This window comes from Carcharodon carcharias, chromosome 26, assembly GCF_017639515.1.
Source record: "Carcharodon carcharias isolate sCarCar2 chromosome 26, sCarCar2.pri, whole genome shotgun sequence".
Lineage (NCBI taxonomy): Eukaryota > Metazoa > Chordata > Chondrichthyes > Lamniformes > Lamnidae > Carcharodon > Carcharodon carcharias.
Window position 1 is genome coordinate 949307 of NC_054492.1, and position 16557 is coordinate 965863.

General features: G+C 59.8%; 1 protein-coding gene across 2 annotated transcripts in view; it reads right to left on the reverse strand.

Moving 5' to 3' along the window:
• ankdd1a (ankyrin repeat and death domain containing 1A) overlaps positions 1 to 8122 on the reverse strand; it is a 357444-nt gene extending 349322 nt beyond the window's left edge. For both annotated transcript variants that reach the window (XM_041175241.1, XM_041175240.1), the window contains exons 1-2: positions 8003 to 8122; positions 4362 to 4465 (exon numbers count right to left, since the gene is read on the reverse strand). In XM_041175241.1, coding sequence (XP_041031175.1) covers positions 4362 to 4465; positions 8003 to 8036 — 138 coding nt within the window. In that variant the 5' untranslated portion in view covers positions 8037 to 8122. The remainder of the gene's footprint in view (positions 1 to 4361; positions 4466 to 8002) is intronic.
• Between the last annotated feature and the right edge of the window lie 8435 nt (positions 8123 to 16557).

The following is a 16557-nucleotide window of genomic DNA, read 5'->3' on the forward strand; positions in this document are numbered from 1 at the left end:
GTGCTGGTTCCTCAGTGGAGTGCAGTCAGAGCCAAGTTTGTGGCACCACGAGCGGCTCGGCTGTACAGGAGGGGAGGAGGAAGTAAGGAACAGCTATAGCGATAGGGCATTCATTGTTTAGGGGAACAGACAGGTGTTTCTGTGGCTGTAGATGTGACTCCAGGCTGGTATGTTGCCTCCCTGGTGTCAGAGTCAAGGATGTCACAGAGCGGCTGCAGGACATTCGTCTAGGGGAGGGTGATCAGCCAGAGGTCGTGGTCCACACTGGTACCAATTAGTGAAGAAGGATTTGGTCCTGCAATCAGAATTTAGGGAGCTAGGTAGAAAATTAGCAAGCAGGACCTCTAATGTGGTAATCTCCAGAATGCTGCCAGTGCCACGTGTCAGTGAGGACAGAAATAGGAGGATAAGGCAGATGAATGTGTGGCTGGAAAGATAGTGCAGGAGGGAGGGCTTTAGGTTCCTGGGGCACTGGGACTGGCTCTGGGGGAGATGGCACCTGTACAAGCCGGAAGGGTTGCAGCTGAACAGAGCTGGGACTGAAGTCCTTGCGAGATGTTTTCCCAGTGCTGTTGGAAGGGCTTTAATCTAACTCAGCAGGGGTGTGTGAAGCAAGGAAAAATATTAGAGAGGAATAGCAGGGTGCACAAAATACTGGGAGGGATAGATAGCACTAGTATAGAGAATAGTAAGTTACTGGGTGAAGTCAGGGTAAGGGAAAAAATAACAAAATCTAAATCAAGGTTACTATGTATGTGTATGAATGCATAGTAAATAAGATTGGGGAGTTCCAGGTGCAGGTTTCCATGTGGAAATATGATGTTGTGGCGATAATGGAGACCTGGCTCAAGGAAGGGCAGAACTGGGTGTTAAATATTCCTGGGTACAAGGTGCTCAGAAGAGATAGGAAAGGAAGGAAAGGAGGACGGGTGGCAGTATTGGTTATGGAGGGCATTGCAGTGCTGGAGAAAGAGAATGTCCCAGAGGGTTCAAGGACAGAAGCAATAGGGTGCAATTACATTACTCAGTGTAGTTTATAGACCACCAGCTGGTGGGAAGGATGTAGAAGAAAAAATCTGCAAGGAAATTAGAGAGATGCAGACATTATAGCAGGCATTATATAGTTATAATGGGGGACTTTAATTACCTGAATGTAGACAGGGATAGTGGCAGTGTAAAGAGTGGAGAGGGGCAAAAGTTCCTAAAATGTGTTCAGGAGATTTTTCTACAGCAGTATGTGTCCAATCCACAATCCAAAACAACCAGTTGGACCTGGTTCTTGGGAATGAGGTGGGCCAAGTAGATCAAGTGTCAGTGGGGGAACATTTAGGAGACAGTGATTGTTGTATTGTACGTTTAGGATGATGGCAGAAAGGACATTGGGCAATCCAGGGTAAAAATAATTAACTGGACAAGGGCTGACTTCGATGGGGCAAAAACAGAGCTGGGCCAGATGGACTTAAATGAAAGATTGGTGGTAAAAACTGTAGCTAAACAATGGGCTACCTTCAAAAAAAAATTGTTCGGGCACAGTCAAGGTATATTCCATTGAAAGGGAAAGGTAGGACAAACAAATCCAGAGCTCCCTGGATGAAAAAGGAGATTGAAATTAAGATAAAGAAGAAAAAGTGCATTTATGACAGGTTTCAGGTGGGAAACAATTGAGGACCAAGGTTCCGAGGGGAGGTGAAAAAGCATACTGGAGAAGCGAAGAGGGATTATGAGAAAAGACTGGCAACCAACATAAGGAGGAATCCCAAAGTCTTCTATAGGCGTATAAATAGCAAAAAGGTGGTAAAAGGAGTCGGGCTGATTAGGGGTCTAAAAGGGAATTTACACAAGGAGGGCCATGGCTGAGATATTATATGAATACTTTGCATCCATCTTTGCTAAGGAGATAGATGTTACCCAGGCCATGGTGCCAGACGAGGTAACTCTGTCACTACAAGGGTTTAAAACTGATAAGGAGGACACTCATTAGATTTCAGCTGGAGTATTGTGTACAGTTCTGAGCGTCATATTATAGGAAAGATGTGAACACATAGGAGAGAGTGCAGAAGAGGTTTACAAGAATGGTTCCAGGGATGAGAAACTTCAGCTATGAGGATAGATTGAAGAGGTTGGGGCTGTTCTCCTTGGAGAGAAGAGGGCTAAGAGGAGATTTGATAGAGATGTTCAAAATCATGAGGGGGCTGGACAGAGTAGATAGGGAGAAACTGTTCCATCTCATAAAATGATCAAGAATGAGATTTTAAAGTGATTTGCAAAAGAAGCAAGAGCGACATGAGAAAAAACTTTTTTCACACAACGAGTAGTTCGGGTCTGGAATACACTGCCTGGAAGTGTGGTGGAGGCAGGTTCAATTGAGGCATTTGTTTCTCTCTCAACAGATGCTGCTAGACCTGCTGAGTTTATCCGGCATTTTCTGTTTTTGTTTCAGATTTCCAGCATCTGCAGTGTTTTGCTTTCATGTGATTATTTGAATAGAAACAATGTGCAGGGGTATGGGGAAAAGGCAGGGCAATGGCACTAGATCATAATGCTCGTTTGGAGAGCCAGTGCAGACATGGTGGGCCAAGTGGCCTCCTTCTGTTAAAATTCTGTGATTTTGTGAATTGAGGAATGGTATGTATACGTGACTAAAGGTGTATATAAGGAGTGAACACTTGTGGCTTTTTTGAGTACTGTCTTAGACTGCCTAAGACGGGCACTCCCTGCGTACACTTGAATAAATGATCGTAACTTGTACCTGAGTCTCCTAGTGGTTTATTGAGTAACACCACAACAGTGTGATCAGCCAATTAAGCAACCATACATTTTACATTTGCTTAAAAACTGTAAAATCTCTAAATTTTTCCAGTTCTGACGTAAGGTCCTGAAATATTAACTTTGCTTCTCTCGTCGTTTTACGAGATGGAACAGTTTCTCCCTATCTACTCTGTCCAGCCCCCTCCATGATTTGTGTGCAGTTTTGGTCTCCTTATCTGAGGAAGGATGTACTCACCATCACCCCATACCACAGCTCCCATCACCACCTCCCCTATGAAGAGAAACTGGGGAGGCGAAGGCTGTTTTCCTTGGAGCAGAGAAGGCTGAGAGGGGACCTGAGAGAGGTGTACAAAATTATGAGTGGCATAGATAGGGCAGGTAGGAAGAAACATTTCCCCTTAGCGGAGGTGTCAATAACCAGGGGGCATAGATTTACAGTAAGAAGCAGGAGGGTGAGAGGGAATTTGAGGAAAATATTTTTCACACAGAGTGTGGTTGGAATCTGGAACACACCGCCTGAGGGGGTGGTAAAGGCAGGAACCTTCACAACAGTTAAGAAATTTAGATGAGCATTTGAAATGCTATAGCATACAGGCCTATGGGCTAAATGCTGGAAAATGGGATTAGAATAGAAGGTGCTTGATGGTTTAGATATTAATGATTTAGATGAGGGAATGAAATGTAATATCTCCAAATTTGCAGGTGACACAAAACTGGGTGGGAGGGTGAGCTGTGAGGAGGATGCAGAGATGCATCAGTGTGATTTGGACAAGCTGAGTGAGTGGGCAAATGCATGGCAGATGCAGTATAATGTGGATAAATGTGAGGTTTATCTATTTTAGTAGCAAAAACAGGAAGGCAGATTATTATCTGAATGGCTATAAATTGAGAGAGGAGAATGTGCAACGAGACCTGGGTGTCCTTGTACACCAGTCGCTGAAGGTAAGCATGCAGGTGCAGCAGGTGGTAAAGAAGGCAAATGGTATGTTGGCCTTCATAGCCAAAGGATTCGAGTACAGGAACAGGGATGTCTTGCTGCAATTGTACAAGGCCTTGGTGAGACCACACCTGGAATATTGTGTGCAGTTTTGGGTATCCTTATCTGAGGAAGGATGTTCTTGCTATAGAGGGAGTGCAGCGAAGGTTTACCAGACTGATTCCTGGGATGGCGGGACTGACATATGAGGAGAGATTGAGTTGATTAGGATTATATTCGCTGGAGTTCAGAAGAATGAGGGGGGATCTCATAGAAACCTATAAAATTCTAACAGGACTAGACAGGGTAGATGCAGGAAGGATGTTCCTGATGGTGGAGGAACCCAGAACCAGGGGTCACAGTCTGAGGATATGGGGTAGACCATTTAGGACTGAGATGAGAAGAAATTTCTTCACCCAGAGAGTGGTGAGCCTGTGGAATTCTTTACCACAGAAAGTAGTTGAGACTAAACCATTGTATGTTTCCAGAATGGACATTGTGCACTAAAAGTATTCATGTGATACACTGTAAATACTCAGTATATCTTCCTTCAATGCTGTTCAACCTGGATATTAATGTACATCCCTGGTTATGGAAAAATAAATATTTCACCTACATTGTTTTTGACATTGATATTCACTCCCTTTTTCAAAAGCAGCTCCATTCTGGTCAGGTCATTCCTCTTTGCTGCATCATGAAAATCCTGCTCTGACCGCAGCACTTCAAGGAAAGAAACAAAATGATAAATATCAGCACGAGACAGAGTCTTACAATAGCCCAGTAGAAAATTACGATTATCAGGAAAGAGTGGAGCCTTCTTAGACAATAGACCATAAGACATAGGAGCAGAAATTAGGCCAATCGGCCCATCGAATCTGCTCCGCCATTCAATCATGGCTGATAAGTTTCTCAACTCCTTTCTCCCGCCTTCTCTCCATAACCTTTGATCCCCTTACCAATCAAGAACCTATCTATCTCGCTCTTAAATACACTCAATGAACTGGCCTCCACAGCCTTCTGTGGCAATGAATTCCATAGATTCACCACTCTCTGGCACATCTCTGTTCTAAAAGGTTTTCCCTTTACTCTGAGGTTGTGCCCTCGGGTCCTAGTCTCTCCTACTAATGGAAACATCTTCCCCACGTCCACTCTATCCAGGCCTTTCAGTATTCTGTAAGTTTCAATCAGATCCCCCCTCATCCTTCTAAACTCCATCGAGTATAGACCCAGGGTCCTCAAACGTTCCTCAAATGTTAAGCCTTTCATTCCTGGGATCATTCTTGTGAACCTCCCCGGACCCTCTCCAGGGACAGCACATCCTTCCTGAGATACGGGGTCCAAAATTGCTCACAATATTCTAAATGTGGTCTGACCGGAGTCTTACAAAGCCTCAGCAGCACATCCCTGCTTTTATATTCTAGTCCTCTCAAAATAAATGCCAACATTGCATTTGGCCTTCTAACTACCGACTCAACCTGCAAGTTAACCTTAAGAGAATCCTGGACTAGGACTCCCAAGTCCCTTTGCACTCCAGGTTTCTGAATTCTCTCCCCATTTAGAAAATAGTCTATGCCTCTATTCTTCCTACCAAAGTGCATGACCTCACACTTCCCCACGTTGTATTCCATCTGCCACTTCTTTGCCCATTCTCCTAACCTGTCCAAATCCTTCTGCAGCCTCCCCGCCTCCTCAATACTACCTGTCCCTCCACCTACCTTTGTATCATCTGCAAACTTAGCCAGGATGCCCTCAGTTCCTTCATCTAGATCATTAATGTATTATTCTTCTTAAGAAAAGAATAGATTCAGAGATGACCTGATCAACATCATTTAAATTATAAATGTGTTGGTCAGTTAATATGGAATGTTTTCACTAGCAGAAGAATCCAAAACTAGGGCCTTAAAGACAGGGTGTTTATTAATCAATCCAGTAGAGAAATAAGGAGAAACCTCTTAGAGAGAGGAGATGAGGTGGATGGAATGGCAGTAAATAGGAGCACAGGCTAGTTGGGCCAAATGGCTTGTTTCTGTGCCGTAGATTGTAGATTGTTCTATGCAATGGCTCACTCCAGCCAAACTCTCCTTCAGTGGTTCCTCTGCATTAGTTATCAAGTCTGATCCCATTTCTTTTTCACTCTCCACTAGCTTCCACAGTACACCCAGACTAATCCCCACATCTCCTGCTATTGACAATGTCTACACACTAACTTTTCTTTATTCTTTCAGGGGATGTGGGCATTGCTGGCTAGGCCAGTATTTTTATTGTACATCCCTAATTTCCCTCAAGAAGGTGGTGCTATTCCGATTCCACACACCCAGAACAACGGTGCCCAGAGCAATCTGTGCCCTCCTCAAAACCACACCAGCCATACCTGCCTGGCTAATTACTGCACCATTTCCCACATCCCATTTCTTTGCAAAGTCCTCAAAAAGTTCTGACATTTCTCAAATTTGTGCCCTCCTTTCCCACAACTGCCATCAGGTTCTCTCACAGCACCGAAACAAATCTAATCCAAATCGTAAATGCTATCCTATCTAACCTATCCAATTTCAGTATGAGCATCTTTTCAACCTACCTACACCATTAGTCTGGAGGCCCTCAAGGATCTATCCTGAGCTCCTTCCTCCTCCACATATTGGCCCTCAGCGATGTCATACACAGACTGTGGTGTTAAACGTATGCTTACTCTGCCAAGTTCTATTTCACTGCCATCTTTCTTGATCCCTCCACTTTCTACCAGTGAAACACTGGGTAGACCAGTCATCCATCCTGTTGGGCCATGGCCACACACACCCTACCTGCAAAATTGATTGCCTTCTCCGGCCTTCTCACGATCCCAATATCCTATGTGTCCCATGCTGAGCTTTCAATCATTCAGCTCAATATATCACCATTAATAGAGGAGGCATTGATCTTGAATAGAAGTCATTTGTGCGATAACTCGTCAAATGCAATTCCAGTTTGTGTATCCCCCACTTTCTTCATCCCACTGTTGGCTGTGTCTTCCTTTACTCCTCCCAAAAACTCTCTTCTCCTCTACCCCCTCACACCTTGAAAACCTTTCTTGAAGCCAACTTTTGACAAATGTTTAGATATCTGCAAGAGTGGAAGGTGTTGGGGCTGGGACAGAAGCAGAGAGAGGGATTAGAGGATGAATAGAAGCAGAGCAAGGGGAGGAATGCTCAATGCTGGAGTATATTCTCATCTCGGACCCGGACCAGGACCCATTCAGCCCACAGTGCCAGATCTCCACAGTGAGCCCATCAGCCTCAATCCTTCACCTTTCCTTCTATCCCTTTGATCCCAGGATTGTCTCTGGGATATTCCTGCCCCAGAATTTCCTGTAAATGTCGCCTCAGGTCCGAGCTCCTCATCCCCCTCAGTTTCTGCATCAGGTTTTATATTAAATTACTGAGCATCCCGAGCGAATCAACCCCTGGGGGGGGGGCAACACCCCGGGAACCGGAACACCCCCCCTCCCGGACACTCCCCCCGGACACTCCTCCCCCCCCCCGGACACTCCCCCCGCCCCGGACACTCCTCCCCCCCGGACACTCCCCCCGGACACTCCTCCCCCCCCCCGGACACTCCCCCCGCCCCGGACACTCCCCCCGGACACTCCCCCCGCACCGGACACTCCCCCCGGACACTCCTCCCCCCCCCCGGACACTCCCCCCGCACCGGACACTCCCCCCGGACACTCCTCCCCCCCGGACACTCCCCCCGGACACTCCCCCCGCCCCGGACACTCCTCCCCCCCCGGACACTCCCCCCGGACACTCCTCCCCCCCCCCCCCCCCGGACACTCCCCCCGGACACTCCCCCCGCCCCGGACACTCCCCCCGGACACTCCTCCCCCCCGGACACTCCCCCCGGACACTCCTCCCGCCCCCCGGACACTCCCCCCGGAAACTCCCCCCGCACCGGACACTCCTCCCCCCCGGACACTCCCCCCGGACACTCCCCCCGCCCCGGACACTCCCCCCGGACACTCCTCCCCCCCGGACACTCCCCCCGGAAACTCCCCCCGCCCCGGACACTCCCCCCGGACACTCCTCCCCCCCGGACACTCCCCCCGGAAACTCCCCCCGCCCCGGACACTCCCCCCGGACACTCCTCCCCCCCCCCCGGACACTCCCCCCGCCCCCCCGCACCGGACACTCGTCGTCGTCCCCGGACACTCCTCCCCCCCGCCCACTCCCGCCCCGCGCCCCCCCCCGCCCGCCCGCCCCCGGACACTCCCCCCCGGACACTCACGCCTCTCTCCCTCCGACACTAAACCATCCGCCATTCTCTCCGCCGTGTCCCCGCCTCCCGTGCCCAGCGCGGGGCGGAGCCTCAACCCGAGTGCGGGGCCCGAGGGGTTGAACTGACACATTAACCCCGCCCCCAACACTAACCCCAGCCCCGCCCCCCAACACTAACCCCAGCCCCGCCCCCCAACACTAACCCCAGCCCCGCCCCCCAACACTAACCCCAGCCCCGCCCCCCAACACTAACCCCAGCCCCGCCCCCCCAACACTAACCCCAGCCCCGCCCCCCAACACTAACCCCCCTGCCCCCAACACTAACCCCAGCCCCGCCCCCCCAACAATAACCCCAGCCCCGCCCCCCAACACTAACCCCAGCCCCGCCCCCCAACACTAACCCCAGCCCCGCCCCCCAACACTAACCCCAGCCCCGCCCCCCAACACTAACCCCAGCCCCGCCCCCCAACACTAACCCCCCGCCCCCCAACACTAACCCCAGCCCCGCCCCCCAACACTAACCCCAGCCCCGCCCCCCAACACTAACCCCCCTGCCCCCCAACACTAACCCCAGCCCCGCCCCCAACACTAACCCCACCCCCCCCAACACTAACCCCCCCGCCCCCCCAACACTAACCCCCCCCGCCCCCCCAACACTAACCCCCCCCGCCCCCCAACACTAACCCCCCCGCCCCCCCAACACTAACCCCCCCGCCCCCCAACACTAACCCCCCCGCCCCCCCAACACTAACCCCCCCGCCCCCCCAACACTAACCCCAGCCCCGCCCCCCAACACTAACCCCAGCCCCGCCCCCCAACACTAACCCCCCCGCCCCCCCAACACTAACCCCCTCCGCCCCCCCAACACTAACCCCAGCCCCCCAACACTAACCCCAGCCCCGCCCCCCAACACTAACCCCAGCCCCGCCCCCCAACACTAACTACCCCGCCCCCCAACACTAACCCCAGCCCCGTCCCCCAACACTAACCCCCTCCGCCCCCCAACACTAACCCCCCTGCCCCCCCAACACTAACCCCAGCCCCGCCCCCCCAACACTAACCCCAGCCCCGCCCCCCCAACACTAACCCCCCCGCCCCCCAACACTAACCCCCCTGCCCCCCAACACTAACCCCAGCCCCGCCCCCAACACTAACCCCAGCCCCGCCCCCCAACACTAACCCCAGCCCCGCCTCCCAACACTAAACCCAGCCCGCCCCCCAACACTAACCCCCCCGCCCACCCAACACTAACCCCAGCCCCGCCCCCCAACACTAACCCCAGCCCCGCCCCCCAACACTAACCCCAGCCCCGCCCCCCAACACTAACCCCAGCCCCGCCCCCCAACACTAACCCCAGCCCCGCCCCCCAACACTAACCCCCCGCCCCCCAACACTAACCCAGCCCCGCCCCCAACACTAACCCCAGCCCCCCCAACACTAACCCCAGCCCCCCCAACACTAACCCCCCCGCCCCCCCAACACTAACCCCCCCGCCCCCCAACACTAACCCCCCCCGCCCCCCCAACACTAACCCCCCCGCCCCCCAACACTAACCCCCCCGCCCCCCCAACACTAACCCCCCCGCCCCCCCAACACTAACCCCCCCGCCCCCCCAACACTAACCCCAGCCCCGCCCCCCAACACTAACCCCAGCCCCCCCAACACTAACCCCAGCCCCGCCCCCCAACACTAACCCCCCCGCCCCCCCAACACTAACCCCCTCCGCCCCCCCAACACTAACCCCAGCCCCCCAACACTAACCCCAGCCCCGCCCCCCAACACTAACCCCAGCCCCGCCCCCCAACACTAACTACCCCGCCCCCCAACACTAACCCCAGCCCCGTCCCCCAACACTAACCCCCTCCGCCCCCCAACACTAACCCCCTGCCCCCCAACACTAACCCAGCCCCGCCTCCCAACACTAACCCCAGCCCCGCCCCCCAACACTAACCCCCCCGCCCCCCCAACACTAACCCCAGCCCCGCCCCCCAACACTAACCCCAGCCCCGCCTCCCAACACTAACCCCAGCCCCGCCCCCCAACACTAACCCCAGCCCCGCCTCCCAACACTAACCCCAGCCCCGCCCCCCAACACTAACCCCCTCCGCCTCCCAACACTAACCCCAGCCCCGCCCCCCAACACTAACCCCAGCCCCCCCAACACTAACCCCAGCCCCCCCAACACTAACCCCCGCCCCCCAACACTAACCCCCGCCCCCCAACACTAACCCCCCCGCCCCCCAACACTAACCCCAGCCCCGCCCCCCAACACTAACTACCCCGCCCCCCAACACTAACCCCCTCCGCCCCCCAACACTAACCCCAGCCCCCCCAACACTAACCCCAGCCCCGCCCCCCAACACTAACCCCAGCCCCGTCCCCCAACACTAACCCCCTCCGCCCCCCAACACTAACCCCAGCCCCGCCCCCCCAACACTACTACCCCAGCCCCGCCCCCCAACACTAACCCCAGCCCCGCCCCCCAACACTAACTACCCCCGCCCCCCAACACTAACCCCCCCCGCCCCCCCAACACTAACCCCAGCCCCGCCCCCCAACACTAACTACCCCCGCCCCCCAACACTAACCCCCCCGCCCCCCCAACACTAACCCCAGCCCCGCCCCCCCAACACTAACCCCAGCCCCGCCCCCCCAACACTAACCCCCCCCGCCCCCCAACACTAACCCCCCTGCCCCCCAACACTAACCCCAGCCCCGCCCCCCAACACAAACCCCAGCCCCGCCCCCCAACACTAACCCCAGCCCCGCCCCCCCAACACTAACCCCCCCGCCCCCCAACACTAACCCCAGCCCCCCCAACACTAACCCCAGCCCCCCCAACACTAACCCCCGCCCCCCAACACTAACCCCCGCCCCCCAACACTAACCCCCTCCGCCCCCCAACACTAACCCCAGCCCCCCCAACACTAACCCCAGCCCCGCCCCCCCAACACTAACCCCAGCCCCGTCCCCCAACACTAACCCCCTCCGCCCCCCAACACTAACCCCAGCCCCGCCCCCCAACACTAACTACCCCCGCCCCCCAACACTAACCCCCCCGCCCCCCCAACACTAACCCCAGCCCCGCCCCCCCAACACTAACCCCAGCCCCGCCCCCCCAACACTAACCCCCCCGCCCCCCAACACTAACCCCCCTGCCCCCCAACACTAACCCCAGCCCCGCCCCCCAACACAAACCCCAGCCCCGCCCCCCAACACTAACCCCAGCCCCGCCCCCCCAACACTAACCCCCCCCGCCCCCCCAACACTAACCCCCCCGCCCCCCCAACACTAACCCCAGCCCCGCCCCCCCAACACTAACCCCCCCGCCCCCCAACACTAACCCCCCTGCCCCCCAACACTAACCCCCCTGCCCCCCAACACTAACCCCAGCCCCGCCCCCCCAACACTAACCCCCCCCGCCCCCCAACACTAACCCCCCCTGCCCCCCAACACTAACCCCAGCCCCGCCCCCCAACACTAACCCCCCCGCCCCCCCAACACTAACCCCCCCGTCCCCCAACACTAACCCCCCTGCCCCCCAACACTAACCCCAGCCCCGCCCCCCAACACTAACCCCAGCCCCCCCAACACTAACCCCCCCACCCCCAACACTAACCCCAGCCCCGCCCCCAACACTAACCCCAGCCCCGGCCCCCAACACTAACCCCCCCGCCCCCCCAACACTAACCCCCCCGCCCCCCAACACTAACCCCCCCGCCCCCCCAACACTAACCCCCCCGCCCCCCCAACACTAACCCCACCGCCCCCAACACTAACCCCCCCGCCCCCAACACTAACCCCCCCGCCCCCCAACACTAACCCCAGCCCCGCCCCCAACACTAACCCCCCCGCCCCCCAACACTAACCCCCCCGCCCCCCAACACTAACCCCAGCCCCCCCAACACTAACCCCCCCGCCCCCCAACACTAACCCCAGCCCCGCCCCCCAACACTAACCCCCCCGCCCCCCCAACACTAACCCCAGCCCCGTCCCCCCAACACTAACCCCAGCCCCCCCAACACTTACCCCCCCGCCCCCAACACTAACCCCCCCGCCCCCAACACTAACCCCAGCTCCGCCCCCCAAAACTAACCCCCCCGCCCCCCCAACACTAACCCCCCCGCCCCCCAACACTTACCCCCCCCGCCCCCCAACACTAACCCCCCCGCCCCCAACACTTACCCCCCCACCCCCCCAACACTTACCCCCCCGCCCCCCCAACACTAACCCCCCCGCCCCCCCAACACTAACCCCAGCCCCGCCCCCAACACTAACCCCAGCCCCGCCCCCCAACACTAACCCCCTCCGCCCCCCAACACTAACCCCAGCCCCGCCCCCCCAACACTAACCCCAGCCCCGCCCCCCAACACTAACCCCAGCCCCGCCCCCCAACACTAACCCCCCTGCCCCCCCAACACTAACCCCAGCCCCGTCCCCCAACACTAACTCCAGCCCCCCCAACACTAACCCCCCCGCCCCCCCAACACTAACCCCCCCGCCCCCCAACACTAACCCCCCCGCCCCCCAACACTAACCCCCCCGCCCCCCAACACTAACGCCAGCCCCGCCCCCCCAACACTAACCCCCCCGCCCCCAACACTAACCCCCCCCGCCCCCCCAACACTAACCCCCCCGCCCCCCAACACTAACCCCCCCGTCCCCCCAACACTAACCCCCCCGCCCCCCAACACTAACTCCAGCCCCCCCAACACTAACCCCCCCCGCCCCCCCAACACTAACCCCCCCGCCCCCCAACACTAACCCCCCCCGCCCCCCCAACACTAACCCCCCCGCCCCCCAACACTAACCCCCCCGCCCCCAACACTAACCCCAGCCCCGCCCCCCCAACACTAACCCCCCCGTCCCCCCAACACTAACCCCCCCCCCGCCCCCCCAACACTAACCCCCCCCCGCCCCCCCAACACTAACCCCAGCCCCGCCCCCCCAACACTAACCCCAGCCCCGTCCCCCAACACTAACCCCCCCCGCCCCCCAACACTAACCCCCCGCCCCCCCAACACTAACCCCAGCCCCGCCCCCCCAACACTAACCCCAGCCCCGTCCCCCAACACTAACCCCCCCGCCCCCAACACTAACCCCCCGCCCCCCCAACACTAACCCCCCCGCCCCCCCAACACTAACCCCCCTGCCCCCCCAAAACTAACCCCAGCCCCGTCCCCCCAACACTAACCCCAGCCCTGCCCCAAACACTAACCCCAGCCCCGTCCCCCCAACACTAACCCCCCTGCCCCCCAACACTAACCCCCCTGCCCCCCAACACTAACCCCAGCCCCCCCAACACTAACCCCCCCTGCCCCCCAACACTAACCCCCCTGCCCCCCAACACTAACCCCCCTGCCCCCCAACACTAACCCCAGCCCCCCCAACACTAACCCCCCTGCCCCCCAACACTAACCCCCCTGCCCCCCAACACTAACCCCAGCCCCGCCCCCCAACACTTACCCCCCCGCCCCCAACACTAACCCCCCCGCCCCCCCAACACTAACCCCAGCCCCCCCAACACTAACCCCAGCCCCCCCAACACTAACCCCCCTGCCCCCCAACACTAACCCCCCTGCCCCCCAACACTAACCCCCCTGCCCCCCAACACTAACCCCAGCCCCCCCAACACTAACCCCCCTGCCCCCCAACACTAACCCCAGCCCCCCCAACACTAACCCCCCTGCCCCCCCAACACTAACCCCAGCCCCGTCCCCCCAACACTAACCCCCCTGCCCCCCCAACACTAACCCCCCTGCCCCCCAACACTAACCCCAGCCCCGCCCCCCAACACTTACCCCCCCCGCCCCCAACACTAACCCCCCCGCCCCCCCAACACTAACCCCAGCCCCGCCCCCCAACACTTACCCCCCCGCCCCCAACACTAACCCCAGCCCCGCCCCCCAACACTAACCCCAGCCCCGCCCCCCAACACTAACCCCAGCCCCGCCCCCCCAACACTAACCCCAGCCCCGCCCCCCAACACTAACCCCAGCCCCGCCCCCCAACACTAACCCCAGCCCCGCCCCCCAACACTAACCCCAGCCCCGCCCCCCAACACTAACCCCCCCGCCCCCCCAAAACTAACCCCCCCGCCCCCCCAACACTAACCCCCCCGCCCCCCCAACACTAACCCCCCCTCCCCCCCAACACTAACCCCAGCCCCCCCAACACTAACCCCAGCCCCGCCCCCAACACTAACCCCCCCGCCCCCCCAACACTAACCCCAGCCCCGCCCCCCAACACTAACCCCCCCCGCCCCCCAACACTAACCCCCCCCCGCCCCCCAACACTAACCCCCCCGCCCCCCAACACTAACCCCCCCCAACACTAACCCCCCCCGCCCCCCCAACACTAACCCCAGCCCCCCCAACACTAACCCCCCCCGCCCCCCCAACACTAACCCCAGCCCCGTCCCCCCAACACTAACCCCCCCAACACTAACCCCCCCGCCCCCCCAACACTAACCCCCCTGCCCCCCAACACTAACCCCCCTGCCCCCCAACACTAACCCCCCCACCCCCCCAACACTAACCCCCCTGCCCCCCAACACTAACCCCCCCACCCCCCCAACACTAACCCCAGCCCCGCCCCCCCAACACTAACCCCAGCCCCGCTCCCCCAACACTAACCCCAGCCCCCCCAACACTAACCCCCCCGCCCCCCCAACACTAACCCCAGCCCCGCCCCCAACACTAACCCCAGCCCCGCCCCCCAACACTAACCCCCCCCCGCCCCCCCAACACTAACCCCCCCGCCCCCCAACACTAACCCCAGCCCCGGCCCCCAACACTAACCCCCCGCCCCCCAACACTAACCCCAGCCCCCCCAACACTAACCCCCCTGCCCCCAACACTAACCCCCCCGCCCCCCAACACTAACCCCCCCCGCCCCCAACACTAACCCCCCCCGCCCCCCAACACTAACCCCAGCCCCGCCCCCCCAACACTAACCCCAGCCCCCCCAACACTAACCCCCCCGCCCCCCAACACTAACCCTCCTGCCCCCCAACACTAACCCCCCTGCCCCCCAACACTAACCCCAGCCCCGTCCCCCCAACACTAACACCCCTGCCCCCCAACACTAACCCCAGCCCCGCCCCCCAACACTAACCCCCCCGCCCCCCAACACTAACCCCAGCCCCGCCCCCCAACACTAACCCCCCCGCCCCCCCAACACTAACCCCCCCGCCCCCCAACACTAACCCCCCTGCCCCCCAACACTAACCCCCCTGCCCCCCAACACTAACCCCAGCCCCGCCCCCCAACACTAACCCCCCCCGCCCCCCCCCAACACTAACCCCCCCGCCCCCCAACACTAACCCCCCTGCCCCCCAACACTAACCCCCCTGCCCCCCAACACTAACCACAGCCCCCCCAACACTAACCCCCCTGCCCCCCCAACACTAACCCCAGCCCCGCCCCCAACACTAACCCCCCCGCCCCCCAACACTAACCCCAGCCCCCCCAACACTAACCCCCCTGCCCCCCAACACTAACCCCCCTGCCCCCCCAACACTAACCCCCCTGCCCCCCAACACTAACCCCAGCCCCCCCCAACACTAACCCCCCTGCCCCCCAACACTAACCCCCCTGCCCCCCCAACACTAACCCCCCTGCCCCCCAACACTAACCCCCCTGCCCCCCCAACACTAACCCCCCCTGCCCCCCAACACTAACCCCCCTGCCCCCCCAACACTAACCCCCCTGCCCCCCAACACTAACCCCAGCCCCCCCAACACTAACCCCAGCCCCCCCAACACTAACCCCCCTGCCCCCCAACACTAACCCCCCTGCCCCCCCAACACTAACCCCCCCGCCCCCAAACACTAACACCCCCGCCCCCCAACACTAACCCCCCCGCCCCCCAACACTAACCCCCCCGCCCCCAACACTAACCCCAGCCCCGCCCCCCAACACTAACCCCAGCCCCGCCCCCCAACACTAACCCCAGCCCCGCCCCCCAACACTAACCCCAGCCCCGCCCCCCAACACTAACCCCAGCCCCGCCCCCCAACACTAACCCCAGCCCCGCCCCCCAACACTAACCCCCCCCGTCCCCCCAACACTAACTACCCCGCCCCCCAACACTAACCCCCCCGCCCCCCCAACACTAACCCCCCCGCCCCCCAACACTAACCCCCCCGCCCCCAACACTAACCCCAGCCCCCCCAACACTAACCCCAGCCCCGCCCCCCCAACACTAACCCCCCCCGCCCCCCCAACACTAACCCCCCCTGCCCCCCAACACTAACCCCAGCCCCCGCCCCCCAACACTAACCCCCCCCGCCCCCCCAACACTAACCCCCCCGCCCCCCAACACTAACCCCCCCGCCCCCAACACTAACCCCAGCCCCCCCAACACTAACCCCAGCCCCGCCCCCCCAACACTAACCCCCCCCGCCCCCCAACACTAACCCCCTCGCCCCCCAACACTAACCCCCCCCGCCCCCCCAACACTAACCCCCCCGCCCCCCAACACTAACCCCAGCCCCGCCCCCCCAACACTAAACCCAGCCCCGCCCCCCAACACTAACCCCAGCCCCGTCCCCCCAACACTAAC